At 48.1% G+C, this 26,902-nt stretch overlaps 1 protein-coding gene across 1 annotated transcript in view; it reads left to right on the top strand.

Annotated features, from left to right (window-relative positions):
* LAPTM5 (lysosomal protein transmembrane 5) overlaps nucleotides 1-26,902 on the top strand; it is a 103,340-nt gene that overhangs the window by 72,845 nt on the left and 3,593 nt on the right. The window contains exon 7 of the mRNA XM_077299592.1: nucleotides 2,822-2,920. Coding sequence (XP_077155707.1) covers nucleotides 2,822-2,920 — 99 coding nt within the window. The remainder of the gene's footprint in view (nucleotides 1-2,821; nucleotides 2,921-26,902) is intronic.

The raw sequence follows: 26,902 nt of genomic DNA, 5'->3' as shown, positions 1-26,902 counted from the left end.
CAAGGCCCTCCCTGACCTCATTACCGCCTGAATTTTATGTTAGTAGATGAAATAAATAACATAAGGGCAGGTGGGTGTGTCGTTCACTGGTCCTGGCTCCGCAAGTAAGATGACAATCCAAAGGCTCTTCCTCTTTATTAAGGTACTGTCATCTTTTCTAAACTCTCTCCTACAACTTCCTTCTCAATCTTTATATTAAAAATTAATTAAATCCCAACTCATGTGACCTGAACTCTAACCCTACCAACCTTAAACTTTAATTTTATCCTGTGGCCATGCAAAATTATCTATTAACCCTCTCCTAAATAAACAACTACTTATTAACCCTTTACTAGCCTTCTTCTTCCAAATCAATGTCATGTCTGCACCTCCATTGCATTGCCGCCCCATCTTTATTTTAGGCTTATCATAACCAGTTAGGAAGATATGAATTGATTGTAATCCCAATATCGGCCAGTTTATTCAGGCTGCCAATCATCAAATGAATGAGCAAATCAATTGGTCATTGGAATAAATTATTTTTAAGGTTGTTTATAAGAGTCATCCAGTCTGCGCACAAGTCTGCAGTCACTCTGTGTCACTTCAGACTGACGCATTGTGAAAGTGTGCAATGTGTAAGGAGAAGAACCGGATCGGGAGTACCTTTTCCGTGACAGATCCGGAACTGTCGGGGCTGTTACCTATATTGCACGGGTGAAAGCTTAAGGCCCTGGACCGACATTTGCACTCAGGGATTGGGGGCATGGCCAAGCTAAAAAAGCTGCGGCACACGGGCAACCAGTCAGTCTTGACGGGTACATACAGAGCGTAGGAGGTCAGTGTCAGCTCTCCAGCCTTCGAGCACCGAGATAGAGCAGGCCTAAGTCCGAAGGGCTTCAATCCATGACTAGAGACTGCCGGCAGAAAGTTACCCCGTGTCCGCTGACACCCCTGACACTGCTGATGCTGCTGACACCACTGACATCACTGACCAGTAGTGACAAGGTCCGTGGTCAGAGCATAGACGTGCGCACGTACCTGCAGGTAGGCCGGGTGACCCGCTGTGAACTGTTTCTTGATCAGCCTGCATTTAATCGCCGAGTAGCCCTAGCCCCTGCTGGGGTTAAAAACGTATCTCCTGCCTGCACTTCGCCTTCTGGACCCCCATCTTGACCACGAGGAAACACCGATGCCAGGATTCAGGACGCCATCTTCTCCAGGTCTATATCGGACCCCCATACATGCCACAGCCTTGGCGCCAATGTTTGCATCCAGGAATTCAACTCCCGACGTCGTCGGACTGATAAGTCTATTACCTCTGAACATATTACCTTGTTTACCTGTGCCTGTTTTTCCCAAGTTACAAACCCCCTCTTTAATTCAACCCTACCTCCTCTTCTCCCTGCGTGGAGCATCCACTGTTAAATTAAACCCCACTTTAACCCTTGCTCGGCCTCCGGTCCGTTACTGTATCTTGCAACCTGCTTACAAATGCACACACTGTCACAATTCCCCTGTATTCCCTGTGCGAGTGGACGATCGCGTAACTGCATGTATGCAATTTACAAACTGCATTTGCAGTCATGTTTGGACTAGTCTCATCTAGCTTTTCCCAATTCTCTTATTTTGAAAGAAGTCAAAAGAGAATAGTTGGCACATGACTGCAAATATGCACCTACCCACATGGTAAATACAGGGGAATCATGACAGTGTGTGCATGGCATATTTTAATATGCCCCCCAAATACAAGGATGAAGGGCATATACCAGGAAGGGGAGAGTATACACGGATTGGGGGCATATACAAAGGGGATTTCGATGTTTCGCCCCCCGCAGTTCACCCCCAGCAGTTCGCCCCCAGCAATTCGCCCCCAGCAGTTCACCCCCGGGTACATTTACTTCACCTTTGAGAATTTATACCATCCAGCTGCCATACCATCACCCCAGAGGTCCCCTTTAAGCAGCGTCGATCCCTACTGACCGAATACTACAGGTCGCATCACGAACACAAACTTTATTCACCAAACCCTTAAAAGAATTTTCCCTTTTATTTGAGTGCCCAGGGTCACGTACCGGGTTGCAGCCACCGTGATGTCCCCTTCAAGTACCGGCCATGGTACCGAGTACCCCACTGCCCTGGACTGCGACTCAACTTGGCGTCACAAACAGGATGCACCCGGGGGCGAACTGCTGGGGGCGAACTGCTAGGAGTGAACTGCTGGGGGCGAACTGCTAGGAGTGAACTGCTGGGGGCGAACTGCTGGGGGTGAAACATCCTATAACCTATACAAAGATGGGAGGGGAATATACAAAGATTGGGGGCATATACAAGGATGGGTGACATATACCAGGATGGGGGGTATATAACAGAAAAGGGGAGCATATACCAGGATACCAGGATGGGAGTCATATAGCAGTGTGGGGCGCATATACCATTAGCATATTCCGTTATATCTGCAGTCTGGTACCCCTGCTCCTGTCTGTGGCTGCTGTCTGTCGCTTCTGCCTCTTCTGATACCGCTGCCCGATCTCTGCTTTCCCCGCCTGCTCTCTCCGTGATCAGTGATTGTAAATCTAAATTTAGCCTTGAAAGACAATATTAAAGCTTTAGTTTTTTGTTTAAATATATCTGAATACTGAAACCAGCATTTATTGTATAGTAACTGCAATGTTAATATTGTGTCTCAATATCTCTAATGATTTACTATGAAACGTCAAATCAATATGTGTGCTTCTATGTTCTTAACTAGGATATACAATACATGACATATATCATATGTAAAGATGTATTAATTCATCACATATATAAACTATGTACGAATAACTTAATGTTTCATCTATAGGCACTTATGATCTGGTGTGTCTGGAGAGTCTTCAAGAGCTCAAATGATTCATCAAAGATTCACTCAAAAGACAAGCATATTCTGAAAGGAGTCTCAAAGGTAATGTCTACATAACAAGATTAGAAGGGTTTTCCATGTATAATTATTTCATGTTGTTGTGCTGGGAAAATAAAAACAAACGTGTTTCTCACCTCCGATGTCTCAATAGAGGCCTCTCTTTTCACTGCACCCATCTTTGTTGACAGGTTATAGCAGTGAGTCACCTCACCTCACCAACATTGAGCAGATAACCGCTGCAGCCAATCATTGAGTTCAGCAGTGATTCTGAGGCAGTAACAGCTTTGTTCCTTACTGTGACCTAGAGAAAGCACATTTAAGATACAACTGCATTCATACTGTCAAAAATATCACGCAGATAAAGTTAGTGGATCTTTATAAAACTGGTAAAATTAGTCTTTAACCTAAAATGCTCGCTCTACCCGCTGGCAGACATCAAAACAGGTAGATCTCAGATATCACGGTTGACATTTACATTACATCATCTTCAAGAACTTCCCAAGGTATATAAATGCATATATGTGTAGTGTGTGATTGCACAGTACTGTATGTCTATCTATCTCAGATATTAGAGAGCAATATTGCACTTTGTTTAGTAATGGTAAACAATGTCACAAGTTTACCATGATAGAGAGGAGCCAGAAGATCGCAGCGTCTGATTTCTCCTACTCCTGCACTGATTAAAAGCACTTCACCTTCATATTAAACAGTGTAAGTTTCTTTTAGCAGTGCGGGTGTCATGTCGGACGCTGTTCAGACCAGGTCGTTCGACAGACAGCGGTAATTCCGCTTTTGACCACTATGTGCTTATTGGCGTCGGCTAGATTTTATCTAGCTGGTCTGGGGTTAATTTACCTGATGCTCGGATTGGAAGCTGGGCCATGCCCATTGCCTTTAAATAGTTCTCCTGAACATTGGGCGTTGCCGATTATAGCTTCTGTCTTGTGCGTTGTTATCTCGGTCTGGAGTGGTGAGCAAGTAGTTGGAGTATCGTTGCTGGTGGTGTATTTCCCTTTGTTTTATTTACCCTTCCTATATTTGTATTTATTTTGCCCTGCGCATTTATAGTGTATTCCTGAGTGACTGCGGCGTGGTGTATATTTTCCGTTATCCTTGTCTGTTCTAACTGTGGGTATTGGTGTATGATCTTTTCACCGGGTGGTGGGCGGTGGTTTCAGCCTAGGGTTGAAACAGGAGACAAGGCGAGGGTCGAGGCCTAGATATGCACACCATCAGTGTAAACTCTAGGTAGAGGGTCAGTCAGGATTTCCCTAGTCTGAGGGAAATTGCAGGGGCCCGGGTTATTAGCTCTTGCCCACCTAGTATCCCCGTGACATTATAATCGGCCTTTAAAACAAAAAAAAAGGGGTTTCCTTTTTTTTGTTTTTTCATGGATCCCATGACTTCCATAACCCGCCAGTTGGAGGCGCTGTCCCTACAGGTCACTGAGTTGAGGGGGGCAGTGCAGCAACAGGGACTAGCAGTATCTAATGTGCAAGCTGGAGCGACAGGTAGAGTTGCTGAACCTAAGTTTCCTTTGCCTGAAAAGTTTGCTGGGGAACGCAGTAAATTTGTTTCTTTTTGTGAAGCTTGCAAACTATATTTCCGTATGCGCCCGATCTCCTCAGGTAACGAGGCTCAGCGTGTGGGCCTGGTGTTGTCATTGTTAAGCGGGAATCCCCAAGCATGGGCGTTTTCTTTGCCATCTGATTCTGCTGCATTTGACTCTGTGGAGAGTTTTTTTTCCTTTCTTGGAAATATTTACGATGAGCCAGACAGAATGGCTCTAGCAGAATCTAAGATACGCACTATTCGCCAGGGGGAGCGAGTAGCAGAGAATTACTGTTCTGAATTTCGTCGCTGGGCAATCGATACACAGTGGAATGATCCAGCGCTGCGGAGTCAACTTATTCATGGGGTGTCTGGAAGGGTTAAAAAAGCCCTTCTGATGTACGAGACTCCTACTTCTCTAGATTCCGCTATGAGTCTGGTTGTCCGCATTGATCGCCGTTTGCGTCAGGGGGAGCATGAGACACCGCCTATGGGAGAGGGTTTAGGTTCACGTGTGGTTGCTGCAGGTGAGCCCACGGAACCTATGCAAATTGCAGGGGTGTCACATGTGAAGCGTCGAGCCCCTGAGCTCAGGAAGTAGGGAGCCTGTTTTTACTGCGGTAAGACTGGTCATTTTATTAACATCTGTCCTCTACTGTCTAAGAAAAATGCAACGGCTGAAAACTTCTAAGCTCAGAGGGTGTGGAGGAGACCAATCTGAGCTTATGTATATCCTCCATGGTGGTTTCTCAATGCATGCTCCCTGCTAAGGTTATAATCGCTGGCAGTGAGCTGCTAATTACTGTGTTTGTGGATAGTGGTTCAGCCACAAATCTCATTGATGAGGAGTTTGCGCGCACAGCAGGTTTTAGGATTGAAAAACTGCCTCATCCTATCCGCGTGGTCACCATCAATGCTGCTCCTCTCTCACAGGGGGAGATTACTGAATTTGTGGCTGAGGTGAAACTCCACATTGGGGTTCTACATTCCGAGCAGGTTACATGTAAGGTGCTCAGGAATCTTCCTGCTCAGGTGGTTTTGGGTTTTCCATGGTTGTCTATGCACAACCTGGTAATTGACTGGAAAACTCAGGACATAATTCAGTGGAGCGAATTCTGCCAGGAGAATTGCCTGGCCACATATATGTCTGCTGTGACTTCAAGCGTTCCGGAGTCACTTCTGGATTTTGTGGATGTGTTCTCTGAGAAGGGTTGTTCAGAGTTGCCGCCACATCGCCCCTATGACTGTACTATCAGATTTAAACCAGGGGCCAAATTGCCTAAAGCAAGGATGTTTAACATCTCCGGTCCGGAGAGACAAGCATTAAAGGATTACATTGCTGAAAGTTTGAGCAAAGGGCACATCAGGCCTTCATCCTCGCCTGTGGCAGCAGGGTTCTTCTTCGTGAAGAAGAAAGATGGCGGATTACGCCAGTGTTTGGATTTCAGGGAATTGAACCAAATTACGGTTCGTGATCCATACCCTATGCCACTAATACCAGATTTGTTCAACCAGGTGGCAGGTGCTAAGTGGTTTACCAAGCTTGACCTCAGGGGGGCGTACAACCTCATAAGAGTCCGTCAAGGTGATGAGTGGAAGACGGCTTTTAATACCCCTGAGGGTCATTTTGAAAATTTGGTGATGCCATTTGGGTTGACTAACGCACCTGCAGTGTTCCATCATTTCATTAATGATGTGTTTTCGCATGTTTTGGGGAAATTTGTTATCGTGTAGCTAGATGACATTCTCATATATTCTTGCGACCATGATACTCATTTAGATCATGTCAGGCAGGTGCTACAGCTTCTCAGAGAGAATAAGCTGTATGCTAAACTTGGGAAATGTGAATTTTCTGTTCAAGAGTTGCATTTCTTGGGATATTGTGTCTGCTTCTGGTTTTAAAATGGACGCTGCTAAGGTGCAGGCGGTGCTGCATTGGGAACGGCCTGATAACCTGAAAGCACTTCAGCGGTTCCTTGGGTTTTCTAACTACTATAGGAAATTTATCAAGGATATTTCCATCATTGCTAAACCGCTAACTGACATGACTAAAAAGGGTACCAATTTCTCCGTTTGGCCTGAAGCTGCACTGCGCGCATTTGAATTTCTTAAGAACAGTTTTGTTTCAGCCCCCATTCTTGTGCAGCCAGACATATCAAAACCTTTTGTTGTGGAAGTCGATGCGTCTGAGGTTGGTGTGGGGGCGGTACTATCTCAAGGCTCATCTTTGAGTGATTTGCGTCCATGCGCCTATTTCTCCAAGAAACTGTCGTCCGCCGAACGTAACTACAATATCGGCAACAGGGAGTTGTTGGAATCAAGTTGGCCTTTGAGGAATGGCGACACTTCTTGGAGGGGTCGGTACATCAGGTTACTGTTATTACTGATCATAAGAATCTGCTGTATTTGGAGTCAGCCAAGCGTCTGTCCCCCAGGCAGGCTCGCTGGGCATTGTTTTTCACACGGTTCAATTTTGTTGTCACTTACAGACCAGGGTCTAAAAACACTAAGGCAGATGCTCTGTCCAGGTGTTTTCCGGGGGGAGAACCTCAGGAGGATCCAGTACCCATCCTCCAAAAGGGTGTTGTGGTTTCGGCTCTTACTACCGAGGTTGAGGCTGAGATTGCCGAGGCTCAGGAGGAGGTACCATCTGAGCTTCCCATCAACAAATCTTTTGTACCGCTTCATCTCCGCTTAAAGGTTTTGGCGGAACATCATGATGCTGTCCTGGCTGGCCACCCAGGGGTTAGAGGTACCTTGGAGTTGGTGTCACGTCGGTTTTGGTGGCCCAAGATCCGACAGGACGTGTTCTCATACGTGTCAGCTTGTACCACGTGCGCTAGGGCTAAGAAGCCCCGCTCCCGTCCTGTTGGCACACTACTTCTTCTTGAGGTACCTAGTAAGCCATGGATGGAAATCTCCATGGATTTCATCACTGATTTGCCCTCCTCAGCTGGGAACACGGTCATCTTGGTGATTGTTGATCGGTTTTCAAAAATGTCGCACTTTGTGTCTTTGCCTTCGTTGCCTAACGCTAAGACTCTGGCTCAGGTATTTGTGCAGGAGGTGGTCAGACTTCATGGGGTTCCATCTGACATCGTGTCTGATAGGGGTACTCAGTTTGTGGCAAAATTTTGGAAAGCATTTTGCTCACGGCTGGGGATCAAGTTGTCTCATTCTTCGGAGTTTCATCCTCAGTCAAATGGTCAGACTGAGCGTATGAACCAAAATTTGGAACAGTACTTACGCTGCTTTGTCTCTGATAACCAGGAGGAGTGGTCTACATTCCTTCCTTTGGCTGAGTTTGCCATCAATAATCACTGCCAGGAGTCGTCTGGGGAGTCTCCGTTTTTTTGTGTTTACGGGCTACATCCTCAATTTTGTACTTTGAGTCAGAGGGGCTCTTCCGGCGTTCCAGAGGAGGACCAGTTAAGAGCACAATAGTCATCAGTCTGGAGGAGAGTTAAACAGTGCCTGTTGAGTGTGGGTGCTAGGTACAAACGTGTGGCTGACAGTAGGCGTGTGCCAGGTCCAGACCTGAGTGTGGATGACTGGGTGTGGTTATCCACAAAAAACATAAGACTCAAAATACCATCCCTTAAATTGGGTCCTAGGTTTATTGGTCCATTTAGGGTCACCGGCGTCATTAACCCAGTAGCGTACCAATTGGAGCTTCCTATGTTGTATAAGATACACAACGTGTTCCACAGGTCTCTTTTAAAGAATGTGGTGGGTTCTGTGAATGCGGCGCCTATGCCACCTCCAGTCTTGGTGGATGGTGATTTGGAATTTGAAGTCTCCAAGGTGGCTGACTCTCGTGTAGTGCACCGCACTTTACAGTACTTGGTACACTGGCGTGGTTATGTGCCTGAGGAGAGGTCCTGGGTACTAGCCTCGGACATTCATGCGGATCGGCTGGTCAGGTTTTTTCACCGTCGCCATCCAGACAAGCCGGGTCCTATAAGCCGTGAGGGCCCTGGGGTCCCTCGTAGAAGGCGGGGTACTGTCATGTCGGACGCTGTTCAGACCAGGTCGTTCGACAGACAGCAGTAATTCCGCTTTTGACCACTATATGCTCATTGGAGTCAGCTAGATTTTATCTAGCTGGTCCGGGGTTAATTTACCTGATGCTCGGATTGGAAGCTGGGCCATGCCCATTGCCTTTAAATAGTTCTCCTGAACATTGGGCGTTGCCGATTATAGCTTCTGTCTTGTGCGTTGTTATCTCGGTCTGGAGTGGTGAGCAAGTAGTTGGAGTATCGTTGCTGGTGGTGTATTTCCCTTTGTCTTATTTACTCCTTCCTATATTTGTATTTATTTTGCCCTGCGCATTTATAGTGTATTCCTGAGTGACTGCGGCGTGGTGTATATTTTCCGTTATCCTTGTCTGTTCTAACTGTGGGTATTGGTGTTTGATCTTTTCACCAGGTGGTGGGTGGTGGTTTCAGCCTAGGGTTGAAACAGGAGACAGGGCGAGGGTCGAGGCCTAGACATGCACACCATCAGTGTAAACTCTAGGTAGAGGGTCAGTCAGGATTTCCCTAGTCTGAGGGAAATTGCAGGGGCCCGGGATATTAGCTCTTGCCCACCTAGTATCCCCGTGACAGCGGGGTGAATCTGCTCAGTTTACAGCTCCTGGAAGCTTTCCTGCCTTAAGGCTCTCAGCTGTGCACTGTTAGCGACTCCCATCTCCTATACAATCTGGGCCCTGGCTAGCACTCGCTGCATTGCTGTTGGTTGCTATTGGTGAAGGGGTTTGGTGGATTTATCTGTGACTGTTGCTAGGTTTTGAGTGTGTAATAATTCCCTTTCTTCTCCTACTTTGGTTTAACCCCATCCTCTACTCTCCAATGTTTACCTTTGTTGTTTGTGTGTGTATATTTGTATGATTGGTATTTTCCTTTATCCCTGTTCGTATTACCTTGTTAGTCTGGTTGGGGTACTACAGTACACTATTACTCCCCTCTTCCCTGTGTGGGGGAAGGGTACAGACTGAGGGCAGATTCCAGAGTTAAGCAAGCTACATGACCCCTGGCATCACCATCAGAAGTAATCTTGGGAACAGGGTGAGCTACTGCACCTTAAGTGTTAGGGAAAAGGAAAGAGCCCCTGGTCCTGGGACACCCGACAAGAGTCATGACAAATACTTTCCTCAAAAATGAAATTACAACTCCAAGAAGGAAATGTTGTGGTATTATGGAAATAATGGGATCTATTGACATGTTAATGATAAAAGAAAGACAATTAAAAAAATGTATTTATTCTCTATCAAGTATAAGCAACACCTGCAGAAATATCTGGACTTACACACTTTGGCATGCTATTAATGAGGTTATTAAAGGGAATCTGTCACCAGGATTTTGCTACCCCACCTGCAGCCTGAAGTAGAAGCAGACACACTGATTCCAGTGAGCTATCACTTTCTGGGTTACTTGCTGCACATTGATATAAATGCTGCAAAACTACCAGTTTTCTGTTTGCTGAGCTCTGTATAACCCCTCCTACACCACTGATTGAAAGCTTTATGTGTACTTTTTGCATAGGCAAAAAGCTGCCAGTCAGTGATAGGGATGTGCTTTGACTACATGGCAGCAGGTTTGCTAGTCCTTTGTGATAATCTCCTGCTGGTAAAACAATGATTTTAGAAAAACTACACTAGGGAGACTAGTAAGTCATACATTACTGGTATCAAGGTCTCTATCTTTAAATTATGCTACTTTCAGATCAGATTGCAAAAATCTGGCAACAGATTCAATTTAATGGTTGTCTGAGGAATGTTCTGCCACATTGAATGAACTAGGATATGCATGTCATCACGATAGATAGCTCTCTTTAAAATTTCCAACCAACAGTGTACCAAATTTGCTCAGTGAAAGACAGGTCCAGAAATGTTACAGGCTATGGCAACATGCTTAGACCATGTAGGCTGCTCCCAGTAGCATGAGCAACATACAGCCTGGCATTGTCATGTTAAAAAAAGGTTCCTGGGATACTTTGGAGTAATGGCCGTATCACTGGTTTCACAACCAAATCACTTTAACACTGAACTGTGCACCTGTAATACAGACTAGAGTGGCCCGACTGCAATAAATGATGCCAATACATACCATAATGCTAGGTGTTTGAAGTGAAGACCTTTTCATGGTGTTGACCATGTGATCTCCAGGCCATTTGTAAGAGCATCCATGACAAAGTCGGAACCATGTGTGAAATGCCATGAAGAGACCTTTATGATGAAACATCACCCTGGTCCTACTACAAAGATTAGGGTGTTGGATGGAATAATGTATGGTTGCTAGACCTCTTCCTTTCAGGTACACTAACAGCTAAGCATTGAATTGATTTGGTGGTGGAACCAGAGGTACTGCTATTTCTCCAAAGTTTCCCAGCAGTCATTTTTCAACACCAGAAGGCCCAGCCAATTGTTTTTTGCGCTACTGTAAACAGCCTGAACCCGCTAAATGTGCAATGGGCTACCATGACCTGCAGCATCTCGAGAATTGTCCCCCATTAGGCAAATCTGGGACATCATTGGTCAAAGGGAGATGCCAACAATGTGTCTTAATGATTTGTGCGCTCAATTAAGTTCAGTGGAGCGCCCCGTCAGGGCAAGGGGGATACTCGGTATCGAGTCCTGCGGTTCACAGGGGATGTCACGGTGGCTGACCTGGTCCGTAGCCCTGGGAAAGGTCTTTAAAGGGATAAGGTTTATGTTCGTGACGCCACCAGTGGTATTCGGACAGGGTGATCGACGCTACTTTAAGGGGTCCGCTGGGGTGATGTTACAGCAGCTAGATGGTATACCTTCCCACAGGTGAAGTATATCCCCAGGGCTTCCCAGTGTGTAGATGGTAAAATGGTGAGAGGTCCAGTGAAGAATGAGGACACAGGTTTGCAGTCTCTTGAACTTGTTTACTGTTGGTTTCAGCAGCCACAGTCCAGGGCACCAGATCACAGGGCAGGTCCGGCCGGTTTGGAGGCAAGTCCAGAGTCCCCTTGTCTAGGTGGAACTCAATAGCCTTCCCTTGCGCTGTAGTGGTGTAGTCCCTTACTGCATAAGCTTCAAATAAGGTCCTCACAGATGTTCTCTCTCTGTCCCCAGTAGTTGGATTGGACTAAACCCATATGACTGGTGGCTTGAGGCGGTTTATAGGGAATCTAGCATGCCCCGTCCTCTGGGGGGTGCCACCGTGCCTCCTGGGTGTAGATGAGGACAAGTAATGTGCAATTAGCTGTCCTGCCAGTCTCTGAAGTAAGGCGTAGAGGTCCTTACTACCTCGGTGCCCGGCTACCGGCATTCTGCGCCTCAGAAGGAGGTAGCCTGCTCTGGGCTGGTCCCCTTCTGGTATACTCTCCTGTGCTTTGCTTCCTGCACGCTCACTGCAACGTATTCTGCTTTCTGAAATGTCTCCTTCTGGGAGCTGCAGCTCTTAGGGCATGCACGGCTCCTCTGCTTCCTTTCCCTCTGTCTCTCTGACAGGAACTGAACTCCTTTCCCTCCAGATCAGGATGTTCTTATAGGGGAGTTCACCTTCAACAGGCTTAGAGCTCCCCCTTCTGGTCTGGAGTGTGAACATGTTGCATGCATTGTGCTACCTGACAAAGAGTTCTCCTTCATTGCCTCCAAACGTAACATCACTCTCCCCATGAGGAAAGCAACATTACTGTGATGACCAGGACCCTGGGGCGCCACACTAGCATGACAGAGCATTCCTCAGGCAACCATTAATATCCTCGTTGATTGCATATCAAGACTTGTGTGTATTTTTGCACTTCAACTCTTGCGTAATACTGAATAAATGTTTTGAAAATGTTGTTTCCTTTTTTTACTATTTGCATATAATTAACATTTGCATCAGTGTGATTTCCATAATCTGTCTTTTTTAAATATCTCCCATAATTTTATATATATATAGCGTGTGCAGACATAGTTGCCTCCATTACAGACAAACCATGTGTATTGTGTCTCTTGATTGTAGTCAAACATTATTTCTATTTGTTTTCATGTAAGTTAGCATGAAGCATGGGCCACATAGACAATCGTAACATGTAACTGCAGAAACCAACAGCACACAGAATCTGACTATAGCCATGGCTTGATTTACAGGTCTCTTTATATTTGCATTTAGGTAGGGAACTGCTAATCATGTTCAACAAATCAGAAGTAATGCAGCAGACAATTTTGCTTGTACCCAACCAATTTTCTAAACACGTTTTCACTGATGCACCGAATTTAAACATTATTTGTCGTAACAAGGGAGATTGATGGTTCTTCTTGATGCTCTTAGTAAAGGCAGCCATTGATACAGAGTGTTAACACCCCTAATTCTCAAAAATGCTTATATTCTAACTGATCCACCAAAACACTAATTGAATTGACAATAAGTAATAAATCAGTCACTTAATGGATCAGTAAAAGCTTAAAGGCAGCATAATTCAGCAAACAGGTACCTTTAAAATCAGATGCTATGATTATTATTATAATTAGTATCATGCTTCTTATAAGCTTGATAAATCCAGGCTTCATTCCTTACAAAAAAGACTTTCACTTTAAGATGATGGAGTATTTGTGTGATTATCATGTATGTATGTGTGGCGCCCCAGGGTCCTGGTCGTCATAGTGGCATTGCTTTCCTCATGGGGATAGTGATGTCACACTCAGAGGCAAGGAAGGATAACTTTCACCAGGTAAACACAAGCATGTAACATGTTCAAACTCCAGGCCACAAGGGGGAGCTTATGATCCTATTCCTAGGTGAATCCCCTACATATATTGTGGTTTGGAGGGAAAGTGAGTGGGTTCCTGTCAGAGAGACAGAGGGGAAGGAAGCAGAGGGGCCGTGCAGCCACGAGAAAGTGCTGCAGCTTCTGGACAGAGATAACACCGAAACAAGAACAGATTGTAGTGAGCATGTAGGAGAGAGAGGCACAAGCGAGTGACACCTGGGGAGGATAGCAGTGATTGGACTGTCTCCCTGGCAAAGCGCAGACACCGGTAGCTGGAAGACCGAGGCTTTTGTGGGACTCTAAGACACATAGCAGAAACCAGCAGGACAGCTGGATTATACATCACCTGTTCGCCTTAACACCCTGGAAACACAGTGACTAGTGTTGAGCATTCCGAAACCGCAAGTATCGGGTATCGGACGATATTTGCGGTATCGGAATTCCGATACCGAGATCCGATACTTTTGTGATATCGGGAATCGGTATCGGGATCGATAATAATGTGTAAAATAAAGAATAAAACTAAAAAATATTGATATACTCACCTCTCCGACGCAGCCTGGACCTTACCGATGTAACCGGCAGCTTCCGTTCCTAAGAATGAACGCTTGAAAGACCTTAGATGACGTCGCGGCTTGTGATTGGTCGCGTGAGAGTTTCCTCTCCTTCAGACCCTGGGAACCATACAGGATACCTTCCGATACTTGGTGTCTCATTGACTTGTATTGGTATTGGGTATCGGTATCGGCAATATCCGATACTTTTCGGGTATCTGCCGATACTATCCGATACCGATACTTTCAAGTATCGGATGGTATCGCTCAACACTAACAGTGACACATAGAGCCCGAGTCGTGATAGAGACCCTGTAAAAAGGCCCGAGTCACCTGTCATACGGGTTTGTGTCCTAACCTATATGGAGGACAGAGAGATGAACTGTGAGGACCTTATCAGATGCCATAGGCAGTAAAGGACTACATTACCACCGTGCTAGAAGGAAGGCTTTAATCTCAACCTGGAAAAGGGGACTCCCTACTTGCTTCCAAGCCGGCCGAACCCTGCCTGTCCTGTGATCTGGTCCCCTGGACTGCGATTGCCTTTAGCTACAGTAAACCAGGTAAAAGACTGCAAACCTGTGTCCTCGTTCTTCACTGCACCTCTCACCATCTTCACCTATACACCGGGAGCCCTGGAGACCTACTTCACCTGTGGGAATTTATACCATCTAGCTGCCATAACATCACCCCAGAGGACCCCTTTAAGAAGCGTCGGTCCCTACTAACCGAATACCACAGGTGGCATCACGAACATAAACTTTAATCAATATCCCTTTTACATGGGCGCCCAGGGCCACGGACTGGGTCACCGCCGTGACATGTCCCCTTAAGTACTGGACCCGGTACCGAGTACCCTACGGCCCTGGCGGGCATTCCATATGCGTTATGTATTACTTTGCTATGCTATGAACGACACTGTTGTTTGAAGTTCAAGGTAAAAAAAGAGTTGGAGTCAGGGGTGGATTAAGGGTAGCCAGGGCCCCGGGCTGTTCAGACACTGTGGGCCCCCCCCGGTCATGTGATGGGGGTCATGTGACGGGGCTCATGTGACGGGGGTTATGTTATACCCGAACCAGATTATTCCAGAAAAATGGCCGGGCCCTACACTACTGTAACCTATTAAATATTTGTTAAAATCTGCAATACAATTTAGGTATATTTTGACCAATATCACATACAATGAACAAATACCACCGCGCCATGACCAGACCACAAATTACAACCACAGTGATCGAATAATATCACATACAAGGAACAAATACCACCGCACCATGTCAAGACCACATATTACCACCACTTGGTGACCAAATAGCACATTTAAGGGACAAATACCACAACACCATTTCCAGACCACATATTACCACCACATAGTGACTGAATACTACAATACTGATCAGTAATTTAAAAAAAAAACCACAATACTATCACTGTAAGTGCCAGTATTCACAGGAGATCTGTACTTAGTATGCAGTGTCTGTGTAGAGGTAATACAGAGATCACTGGTGACATTATACACAGGAGCTCTGTATATAATGTATAGGTAATACAGTGATCACTGGTGACATTGTACACAGGACCTCTGTATATAGTATACAGTGTATAGTGTCAGTGTATAGGTAACACACTGACTCACCAGTGACGTCTCTAGGTGAAGTCCTTCATCTTTCATCCAGCACAGACCGCCATCATTTCTTCCAGCCAGGAGCCAGGACTCGTTTCTGCAGGAAATAACACAGTTATCTTGAGCTCTGCTTGCAGAACACATTACTTAATTTTTCACAACTTCTACATTACACCACATGGAGAAAAAAAGGCGATATAGTGTCACTCTGCACAGTAATAGGACTGCCCCCCATTTAAAACAGTATACTCAAAAAATAAAAATAAATACATCACTGCAGTAATAATATCCCTTAATTAGCCCCTATGGTAATAATATTTCCCACCCTGGCCCCGTGTGTCTCATGCCTGGCTCCAGCCATATGTTCTCCCATCCTGCACTCATGAGTATCCATTCTACACCATATGATCTCCCCATCCTGCCCCATCTGTCTCCATCGTATTCTCCTGCCCCATGATCCAATCCTGCCCCATGTCTTTCATTCTGCCCCGTGTCTCCAATCATGCCCCGTGTCTACATTCTGCCCATGCCTCCAGTCCTGCCCCCAGTGTGTCCAGCAATCTGCCCCAGTGTGTCCAGCATATTACCCCCAGTGTGTCCAGCAATCTGCCCCAGTATGTCCAGCATATTGCCCCAGTGTCCAGCAATCTGCGCCAGTGTGTCCAGCATTTCCCCCAGACAGTGTGTCCAGCAATCTGCCCCAGTGTGTCCAGCATATTACCACCAGTGTGTCCAGCAATCTGCCCCAGTATGTCCAGCATTGCCCCAGTGTGTCCAGCATATTACCACCAGTGTGTCCAGCAATCTGCCCCAGTATGTCCAATTGTCCAGCATTGCCCACAGTGTGTCCAGCATTGCCCCAGTGTCTCCAGCATTGCTCCAGTGTCTCCAGCATTGCCCCAGTGTCTCCAGCAATCATCTGCCCCAGTGTGTCCAGCAGCCTGCCCCAGTGTGTCCTCCAGCATTGCCCAAGTGTGTCCAGCAGTCTGCCCCAGTGTCTCCAGCAATCTGCCCCAGTGTGTCCTCCAGCATTGCCCCAGTGTGTCCAGCAATCTGCCCCAGTGTCTCCAGCATTGTCCCAGTGTCTCCAGCAATCTGCCCCAGTGTGTCCTCCAGGATTGCCCCAGTGTGTCCAGCAATCTGCCCCAGTTTGTCCTCCAGCATTGCCCCAGTGTGTCCAGCAATCTGCCCTAGTGTCTCCAGCATTGTCCCAGTGTCTCCAGCAATCTGACCCAGTCTCTCCAGCATTGCCCCAGTGTCTCCAGAATTGCCCCAGTGTCTCCAGCAATCTGCCCCAGTGTCTCCAGCATTGCCCCCAGTGTGTCCAGCATTGCCCCAGTGTGTCCAGCAATCTGCCCCAGTGTCTCCAGCATTGCCCCAGTGTCTCCAGCATTGCCCGTGTCTCCAGCATTGCCCCAGTGTCTCCAGCAATCTGCCCCAGTGTCTCCAGCATTGCCCCCAGTGTGTCCAGCATTGCCCCAGTGTTTCCAGCAATCTGCCCAAGTGTCTCCAGCATTGCCCCAGTGTGTCCTCCAGCATTGCTCCAGTGTGTCCAGCAATCTGCCCCAGTGTCTCCAGCATTGCCCCAGTGTCTGCAGCAATCTGCCCCAGTGTCTCCAGCATTGCCCCAGTGTCTCCAGCAACCTACCCCAGTGTGTCCTCCAGCATTGCCTCAGTGTGTCCAGCAATCTGCCCCAGTGTGTCCTACAGCATTGCCCCAGTGTGTCCAGCAATCTGCCCTAGTGTCTCCAGCATTCCCTCAGTGTCTCCAGCAATCTGCCCCAGTGTCTCCAGCATTGCCCCAATGTCTCCAGCAATCTGCCCCAGTGTCTCCAGCAATCTGCCCCAGTGTCTAAAGCATTGCCCCAGTGTCTCCAGCATTGCCCCAGTGTCTCCAGCAATCTGCCCCAGTGTCTCCAGCATTGCCCCCAGTGTGTCCAGCATTGCCCCAGTGTGTCCAGCAATCTTCCCCAGTATGTCCAGCATATTACCCCCAGTGTCTCCAGCAATGCCCCAGTGTCTCAAGCATTGCCCCAGTGTCTCCAGCAATCTGCCCCAGTGTCTCCAGCATTGCCCCCAGTGTGTTCAGCATTGCCCCAGTGTGTCCAGCAATCTGCCCCAGTGTCTCCAGCATTGCCCCAGTGTCTCCAGCAATCTGCCCCAGTGTGTCCTCCAGCATTGCCCCAGTGTGTCCAGCAATCTGCCCCAGTGTCTCCAGTATTGCTCTAGTGTCTGCAGCAATCTGCCCCAGTGTCTCCAGCATTGCCCCAGTGTCTCCAGCAATCTGCCCCAGTGTCTTGAGCATTGCCCCAGTGTCTCCAGCATTGCCCCAGTGTCTCCAGCAATCTGCCCCAGTGTCTAAAGCATTGCCTTAGTGTGTCCAGCAATCTGCCCCAGTGTCTCCAGCATTGCTCTAGTGTCATGGTTCCCAATGGCAAGGGAACGTAAGAAACATATAAGTAACGAACGAGCTCTCGGGTGATGGAAACTCGAGTTGACCGTGAGCTAAATCTACCACACAACTAACAGTAGCCAGGGAGCATACCTACGGCTTCCTATATGCCACGCGCCAGCCGGAGGACTAACTACGCCTGGTAGAGGAAGAAACAGACCTGGCTTACCTCTAGGGAAATACCCCAAAAGATGATAGCAGCCCCCCACATGTAATAACGGTGAATAAAGAGGAAAAGACATACACAGTATGAAAGTAGATTTAGCAAAGAGAGGTCCACTTACTAGATAGCAGAAGGATACAAAAGAGGACTTCACGGTCAACTGAAAACCCTTTCAAAAACCATCCTGAAATTACTTTAAGACTCCTGTGTCAACTCATGACACAGGAGTGGCAATTTCAGCCCGCAAGAGCTTCCAGCTACAGAGAATTACAAAAACTGCAAACTGGACAAAAGGTACAAAACAAAAGGACAAAGTCCACTTAGCTGATCAGCAGACTAGTAGCAGGAACATGCAACCGAAGGCTCTGGTTACAATGATGACCGGCAAGGAAATGACTGGAGAGCAAGGCTAAATAGGAAACTCCCAAACACTGATGGAAGCAGGTGAACAGAAGCAGCAAAGTGCAAACAAGTCACCAGTACCACCAGCAACCACCAGGGGAGCCCAAAAAGCGGATACACAACAGTACCCTCCCCTTAAGGAGGGGGCACCGAACCCTCACAAGAACCGCCAGGGCGATCTGGATGAGCCCTATGAAAGGCACGAAACAAATCCGAGGCATGAACATCAGAGGCAGTTACCCAAGAATTATCTTCCTGACCATAGCCTTTCCATTTAACCAGATATTGAAGTCTCCGTCTGGAAATACGGGAGTCCAAGATCTTCTCTACGACGTACTCCAATTCACCCTCCACCAGCACAGGAGCAGGAGGTTCAGTAGAAGGAACCACCGGTACCTCATATCTCCGCAACAACGACCGATGGAACACATTATGGATAGCGAAAGATGCCGGGAGGTCCAAACGAAAGGAAACAGGGTTAAGAATCTCCAAAATCCTATAAGGACCGATGAACCGAGGCTTAAATTTGGGAGAAGAAACCCTCATAGGGACAAAACGGGAAGACAACCACACCAAGTCCCCAACGCGAAGGTGGGGACCAACACGACGACGACGGTTAGCAAACTGCTGAGTCCTCTCCTGGGACAATTCCAAATTATCCACCACTTGTCCCCAAATCCGATGCAACCGATCCACCACCGCATCCACTCCAGGACAATCCGAAGATTCAACCTGACCAGATGAAAAACGCGGATGAAACCCTGAATTGCAAAAGAAAGGAGAAACCAAAGTGGCAGAACTAGCCTGATTATTAAGAGCAAACTCCGCCAACGGCAGAAAGGCAACCCAATCATCCTGATCCGCAGACACAAAACACCTCAAATAAGTCTCCAAAGTTTGATTAGTTCGCTCCGTCTGGCCATTGGTCTGAGGATGGAATGCAGACGAAAAGGACAAATCAATGCCCAACCTGGCACAGACTGCCCGCCAAAATCTAGACACGAACTGGGTACCCCTGTCAGAAACGATGTTTTCCGGAATACCATGCAAGCGAACCACATTTTGAAAAAACAGAGGGACCAACTCAGATGAGGAAGGCAACTTAGGCAATGGCACCAAATGAACCATTTTAGAAAAACGGTCACACACCACCCAGATGACAGACATCTTCTGAGAAACAGGGAGATCCGAGATAAAGTCCATAGAGATGTGCGTCCAAGGCCTCTTCGGAATAGGCAAGGGCAACAACAACCCACTAGCCCTAGAACAACAAGGCTTGGCCCGAGCACACACATCGCAAGACTGCACAAAAACACGCACATCTCGAGACAGGGAAGGCCACCAGAAGGATCTAGCCACCAAATCTCTGGTGCCAAAAATTCCCGGATGACCTGCCAGAGTAGAAGAATGAACTTCCGAGATGACTCTAGTGGTCCACTCGTCAGGAACAAACAGTCTACCAGACGGACAACGATCAGGTCTATCCGCCTGAAATTCTTGCAAAGCACGTCGCAAATCTGGAGAGACAGCAGACAAAACCACTCCATCCTTAAGGACACCAGCAGGTTCAGAATTCCCAGGAGAGTCAGGCTCAAAACTCCTAGAAAGAGCATCTGCTTTCACATTCCTAGAACCCGGTAAGTACGAGACCACAAAATTAAACCGGGAAAAGAACAACGACCAACGTGCCTGTCTAGGATTCAGGCGCCTGGCAGACTCCAAATAAATTAAATTCTTGTGATCAGTCAAAACTACCACCTGATGTCTGGCACCCTCAAGCCAATGACGCCACTCCTCAAATGCCCACTTCATGGCCAAAAGCTCCCGATTACCAACATCATAGTTTCGCTCGGCGGCCGAAAATTTTCGCGAAAAGAACGCACAAGGTCTCATCATTGAGCAGTCAGAACTTTTCTGCGACAAAACCGCCCCCGCTCCGATCTCGGAAGCATCGACCTCAACCTGAAAGGGAAGAGAAACATCAGGCTGGCGCAACACAGGGGCAGACAAAAAGCGGCGCTTAAGCTCCCGAAAGGCCTCCACGGCAGCAGGGGACCAATTGGCAACATCAGCACCCTTTTTAGTCAAATCCGTCAGAGGTTTAGCAACGCCAGAAAAACCAGCTATAAATCGACGATAAAAATTAGCAAAGCCCAAGAATTTCTGGAGACTCTTCAGAGAAGTAGGCTGCGTCCAGTCGTTAATAGCCCGAACCTTGACAGGGTCCATCTAACTAGATAGCAGAAGGATACAAAAGAGGACTTCACGGTCAACTGAAAACCCTTTCAAAAACCATCCTGAAATTACTTTAAGACTCCTGTGTCAACTCATGACACAGGAGTGGCAATTTCAGCCCGCAAGAGCTTCCAGCTACAGAGAATTACAAAAACTGCAAACTGGACAAAAGGTACAAAACAAAAGGACAAAGTCCACTTAGCTGATCAGCAGACTAGTAGCAGGAACATGCAACCGAAGGCTCTGGTTACAATGATGACCGGCAAGGAAATGACTGGAGAGCAAGGCTAAATAGGAAACTCCCAAACACTGATGGAAGCAGGTGAACAGAAGCAGCAAAGTGCAAACAAGTCACCAGTACCACCAGCAACCACCAGGGGAGCCCAAAAAGCGGATACACAACACTCTAGTGTCTGCAGCAATCTGCCCCAGCGTGTCCAGCATTGCCCCAGTGTGTCCAGCAATCTGCCTAGTGTCTCCAGCATTGCCCCAGTGTCTCCAGCAATCTGCCCCAGTGTCTCCAGCAATGCCCCAGTGTCTCCAGCATTGCCCCCAGTGTGTCCAGCATTGCCCCAGTGTGTCCAGCATTCTGCCCCAGTGTCTCCAGCATTGCCCCAGTTGTTGTGAACTCTGTGTTCAGGCTCCCTCTTGTGGTCACTGGTGGTATGGTGTGACTTTTGCTTTGGGCTCCCCCTGGTGGCTTTGCCTGTTATCCTGCTGGTCTCTGGCTATCAGCTGGTTCGTTATCCTCTGGGAGGTTCCTATATAGCTCTGTTTTACTTCCACTTGTTGCCGGCTGTCGATGTAATCAGTGCTACTCAGATTCCTTCTGACTACCTTGCTCCCAGTCCATCCAGGATAAGCTAAGTTTTGTTTGCTCATTTTTTGATCAGCAGTGTTTATTCTGTTTTCTGTTCCAGCTTGCTAAAATGTAATTCCCTCGCTTGCTGGTTGCTCTAGTGGGCTGTTTCTCCCCACACACCGTTAGTTGGTGTGTGGGTTCTTGAAATCTCAGGATGGATATTTTGTAAGGGTTTTTTATTGATCGCATAGACCCCTGCTCTATTTTCTGCTTTCTAGTACTAGTGGGCCTCTTTTGCTGAATCTGATTTCATCCCTATGTATGTGCCTTCTTCTTACTTCACCGTTAATATTTGTTGGGGGCTTCTATATCTTTGGGGATTATTTCTCTGGAGGCAAGCGAGGTCTTTCTTTCTCTTTAGGGGTAGCTAGTTCCTCAGGCTGGCTCGAGACGTCTAGGAATTTTTTAGGCACGTTCACCGGCTACCTCTAGTTGTTTTGGATAGGTTCAGATTTGCGATCAGTCCAGTTACCATCTCCCTAGAGCTCGTCCTTAGTTTAATCACTTGCTGATCTATTTGTGATCCTCAGCCACTAGGGATCATAACACCCAGTGTCTCCAGCAATCTGCCCCAGTGTGTCCTCCAGCACTGCCCCAGTGTGTCCAGCAATCTGCCCCAGTGTCTCCAGCATTGCTCTAGTGTCTGCAGCAATCTGCCCCAGTGTCTCCAGCATTGCCCCAGTGTCTCCAGCAATCTACCCCAGTGTGTACAGCAATCTGCCCCAGTGTCTCCAGCATTGCTCTAGTGTCTGCAGCAATGTGCCCCAGTGTCTCCAGCATTGCTCTAGTGTCTGCAGCAATCTGCCCCAGTGTCTCCAGCATTTCCCCAGTGTCTCCAGCAATCTACCCCAGTGTGTCCTCCAGCATTACCCCAGTGTCTCCAGCAATCTGCCCCAGTGTCTCCAGCATTGCCCCAGTGTCTCCAGCAATCTGCCCCAGTGTGTCCTCCAGCATTGCCCTAGTGTCTCCAGCATTGCCCCAGTGTCTCAAGCATTGCCCCTAGTGTCTCCAGCATTGCCCCAGTGTGTCCAGCAATCTGCCCCAGTGTCTCCAGCATTGCCCCAGTGTCTCCAGCAATCTGCCCCAGTGTGTCCTCCAGCATTGCCCCAGTGTGTCTAGCAATCTGCCTCAGTGTCTCCAGCTTTGCCCCAGTGTCTGCAGCAATCTGCCCCAGTGTCTCCAGCATTGCCCCAGTGTCTCCAGCATTGCCCCAGTGTCTCCTGCATTGCCCCCAGTGTGTTCAACAATTTGCCCCAGTATGTCCAGCATATTGCCCCAGAGTATCCAGCATTGCCCCCAGTGTGTCCAGCAATCTGCCCTAGTGTGTCTAGCATATTACCCCCAGTGTGTCCAGCAATTTGCCCCAGTATGTCCAGCATTGCTGTCAGTGTGTCCAGCAATCTGCCCCAGTGTCTCCAGCATTGCTCCCAGTGTATCCAGCATTGCCCCAGTGTCTCCAGCATTGCCCCAGTGTGTCCAGCAATCATCTGCCCCAGTGTGTCCTCCAGCATTGCCCCAGTGTGTCCAGCAATCTGCCTCAGTGTCTGCAGCAATCTGCCCCAGTGTGTCCTCTAGCATTGCCCCAGTGTGTCCAGCATATCTGCCCCAGTGTGTCCTCCAGCATTGCCCCAGTGTCTCCAGCAATCTGCCCCAGTGTCTCCAGCATTGCCCCAGTGTCTCCAGCAATCTGCCCCAGTGTCTCCAGCATTACCCCAGTGTCTCCAGCATTGCCCCAGTGTCTCCAGCATTGCCCCCAGTGTGTTCAACAATCTGCCCCAGTATGTCCAGCATATTGCCCCAGAGTATCCAGCATTGCCCCCAGTGTGTCCAGCAATCTGCCTCAGTGTGTCTAACATATTACCCCCAGTGTGTCCAGCATATTACCCCCAGTGTGTCCAGCAATCTGCCCCAGTATGTCCAGCATTGCCATCAGTATGTCCAGCAATCTGCCCCAGTGTCTCCAGCATTGCCCCCAGTGTCTCCAGCATTGCCCCCAGTGTCTCCAGCATTGCCCCAGTGTGTCCAGAAATCATCTGCCCCAGTGTGTCCTCCAGCATTGCCCCAGTGTGTCCAGCAATCTGCCCCAGTGTCTGCAGCAATCTGCCCCAGTGTGTCCTCTAGCATTGCCCCAGTGTGTCCAGTAATCTGCCCCAGTGTGTCCTCCAGCATTGCCCCAGTGTCTCCAGAAATCTGCCCCAGTGTCTCCAGCATTGCCCCAGTGTCTCCAGCAATCTGCCCCAGTGTCTCCAGCATTGCCCCAGTGTGTCCAGCATTGCCCTCAGTGTGTCCAGCATTGCCCCCAGTGTCTCCAGCATTGCCCCAGTGTCTCCAGCATTGTCCCAGTGTGTCCTCCAGCATTGCCCCCAGTGTGTCCACCGTTAGTTATCAAAAAACAAAACAAAACAAAAAACAAACAAACAGAGTCTCCTCACCTGACCAGCGCTCCAGGCGGCGAGCTCCCTCCAGCAGCACACACTCGCCGGCGACTGACAATGACGTCAGACGCTGGCGACGTGTGCTCTGCGGCCAACTTCAGCTGCCAGCCTCCAATTGGCTGGCGGCTGTTGTTAACTATTGATGTGCGGGCGGGCGCCCGCACATCAATAGGAAACCGCCGCAGCACCGGAAGGGGCCCGGTGAGCAGATGAGAAGGGGCCCGATGCGGGCCCCCTCTCTCTGCCCACCGGGTCTGGGGGCACATAAATGCCGGCGGGCATTCTCACACTCGGGCGGATTATCAGAGGGTCAATCTGTGCGGTAGCCCAGGGCCCCCCCACACCACTGGGCCCTGGGCTACCACCCATATTGACCCTCTGATAATCCGCCCCTGGCAATGAAACTACCTAAAGTGCCTGAGAGTTATTCTGGCCTGCAAAAAAATAGCGGCGCTAGAATTTCTCCATAAAAGATCTATTGTTGGGATAAAAGCTGTGTGATGTAAAGGTGTATGCTGAAGGTTAATCATGGACATATATTTGGAGAAGTGGGAAGATAGTAACATCACAAACAGTCAATACGCTAGCTAGGAAAAGCATCCTATGTAGTGTTGGGCTGTATAAAACCTTCAGTCTGGTGTGAGATCAGTTCTGAGAAACTGTGCAGACTAGGTGTGCAAATTAAGTCAACCCAGCTGACAGCCATAACAAGGCCAAAATGGATTATGTGGGTCTTCCACCCTTGAAGTGTGCAAGTCTCCCTGCATATCACAGGCCTGCAAAGTAACCTAAGTTTAATCAGGTGCTTTTGGCTAGTGGACTGGTTTAGAACACTGGGATAAGATCTAGGGTTCTCTAAAGGCCCCGTCTCACATAGCGAGATCGCTAGCGAGATCGCTGCTGAGTCACAAGTTTTGTGACGCAACAGCGACCTCCATAGCGATCTCGCTATGTGTGACACGTACCAGCGATCAGGCCCCTGCTGCGAGATCGCTGGTCGTGTCGGAATGGCCTGGACCTTTTTTTGGTCGTTGAGGCCCCGCTGACATTGCTGAATCGGTGTGTGTGACACCGATCCAGCGATGTCTTCACTGGTAACCAGGGTAAACATCGGGTTACTAAGCGCAGGGCCGCGCTTAGTAACCCGATGTTTACCCTGGTTACCAAAAAAAACAAACAGTACATACTCGCCTTTCGGTGTCCAGGTCCCTTGCCGTCTGCTTCCTGCTCTCACTGACTGCCGGCCGTACAGTGAGAAGTGAGAGCACAGCAGTGACGTCACCGCTGCGCTCTGCTCTCAGTGTACGGCGGCTCAGTCAGTCAGAGCAGGAAGCAGACGGCAAGGGACCTGGACACCGAAAGGCGAGTATGTACTGTTTGTTTTTTTTGGTAACCAGGGTAAACATCGGGTTACTAAGCGCGGCCCTGCGCTTAGTAACCCGATGTTTACCCTGGTTACCCGGGTGCTGCAGGGGGACTTCGGCATCGTTGAAGACAGTTTCAACGATGCCGAACTCGTTCCCCTGATCGTTGGTCGCTGGGGAGAGCGGTCTGTGTGACAGCTCCCCAGCGACCACACAGCGACTTACCAACGATCACGGCCAGGTCATATCGCTGGTCGTGATCGTTGGTAAATCGCTAATGAGACGGGGCCTTAATTGTGGAAGGTAGAAATTAAATTATCTTCCTCCATATAGTAAGAGCATATATGAACTGAGCCACATGGTGTGAACAGATTTAGTGTCCTGTAGGTGTACATACTCATTACTGTGGGTTGCTGTTAGTAATTCAGTCACAGGTAGTGACTCTGTAATCATGAGGACCTCCTGAGTTATTGGCCTAATAATACAAAGTGGCACTCCATGAGTACCACCTAAGTGGGTCATGCTGAGGGTCAGAGGTAGCGTTCCTCAAAACTCACAAGGTTAATGAAGGATATAACCATTGTGGGAGCCACCAAACTCACAGTGGATCAGTGGAGTTGGTACCCAGTCTGATAAATGAGGGTTTACGTTTAGAAAATTATTGTTCTGTGCCTGTACGAGTATTTGAGTGCCATTTGGTGAAAAAATAAAGCCTGCAATTGCTCACTACGTTCTGTAATCATTCTGAGGCCGGCGTCACACTGGCGAGTTTTACGGACGTAAGAGCGCAGAAACTACGTCCGTAAAACTCGCATAACATACGGCACAATTATTCTCAATGGGGCTGCTCCTATTAGCCGTATATTACGGTTCAGTATTATACGGCTTTCTACGGCCGTACAAAATCGCAGCATGCTGCGTTTGTCAGCGTACTGCGCAAAAAAATCGCCAATGAAAGTCTATGGGGGCGTGAAAAATACGGATTCCACACTGACCAGCAGTGTGACTTGCGAGAAATACGCAGCGGTGTTAGTGAAAAGTCGGTAATTCAATTGCCGGCTTTTAATTTCTCCTGCACAAACCCGACAGGATATGAGACATGGTTTACATACAGTAAACCATCTCATATCCCCTTTTTTTTTGCATATTCCACATTACTAATGTTAGTAGTGTGTATGTGCAAAATTTCAGCGCTGTAGCTGCTGAAATAAAGGGTTAAATGGCGGAAAAAATTGGCGTGGGCTCCCGCGCAATTTTCTCCGCCAGAATGGTAAAGCCAGTGACTGAGGGCAGATATTAATAGCCAGGAGAGGGTCCATGGTTATTGGCCCCCCCGTGGCTAAAAACATCTGCCCCCAGCCACCCCAGAAAAGGCACATCTGGAAGATGCGCCTATTCTGGCACTTGGCCACTCTCTTCCCACTCCCTGTAGCGGTGGGATATGGGGTAATGAAGGGTTAATGCCACCTTGCTATTGGAAGGTGACATTAAGCCAGATTAATAATGGAGAGGCGTCAATTATGACACCTATCCATTATTAATCCAATTGTAGGAAAGGGTTAAAAAACACACACACACATGATTTAAAAGTATTTTAATGAAAAAAACACAGCGGTTGTTGTAATAATTTATTGTACTCTCAGTCCATCAGGAAC

This window comes from Ranitomeya variabilis, chromosome 3 (assembly GCF_051348905.1).
Source record: "Ranitomeya variabilis isolate aRanVar5 chromosome 3, aRanVar5.hap1, whole genome shotgun sequence".
Lineage (NCBI taxonomy): Eukaryota > Metazoa > Chordata > Amphibia > Anura > Dendrobatidae > Ranitomeya > Ranitomeya variabilis.
The sequence above is the reverse complement of the archived record's forward strand: the minus strand, read 5'-3'. Positions and strand labels throughout refer to the sequence as shown.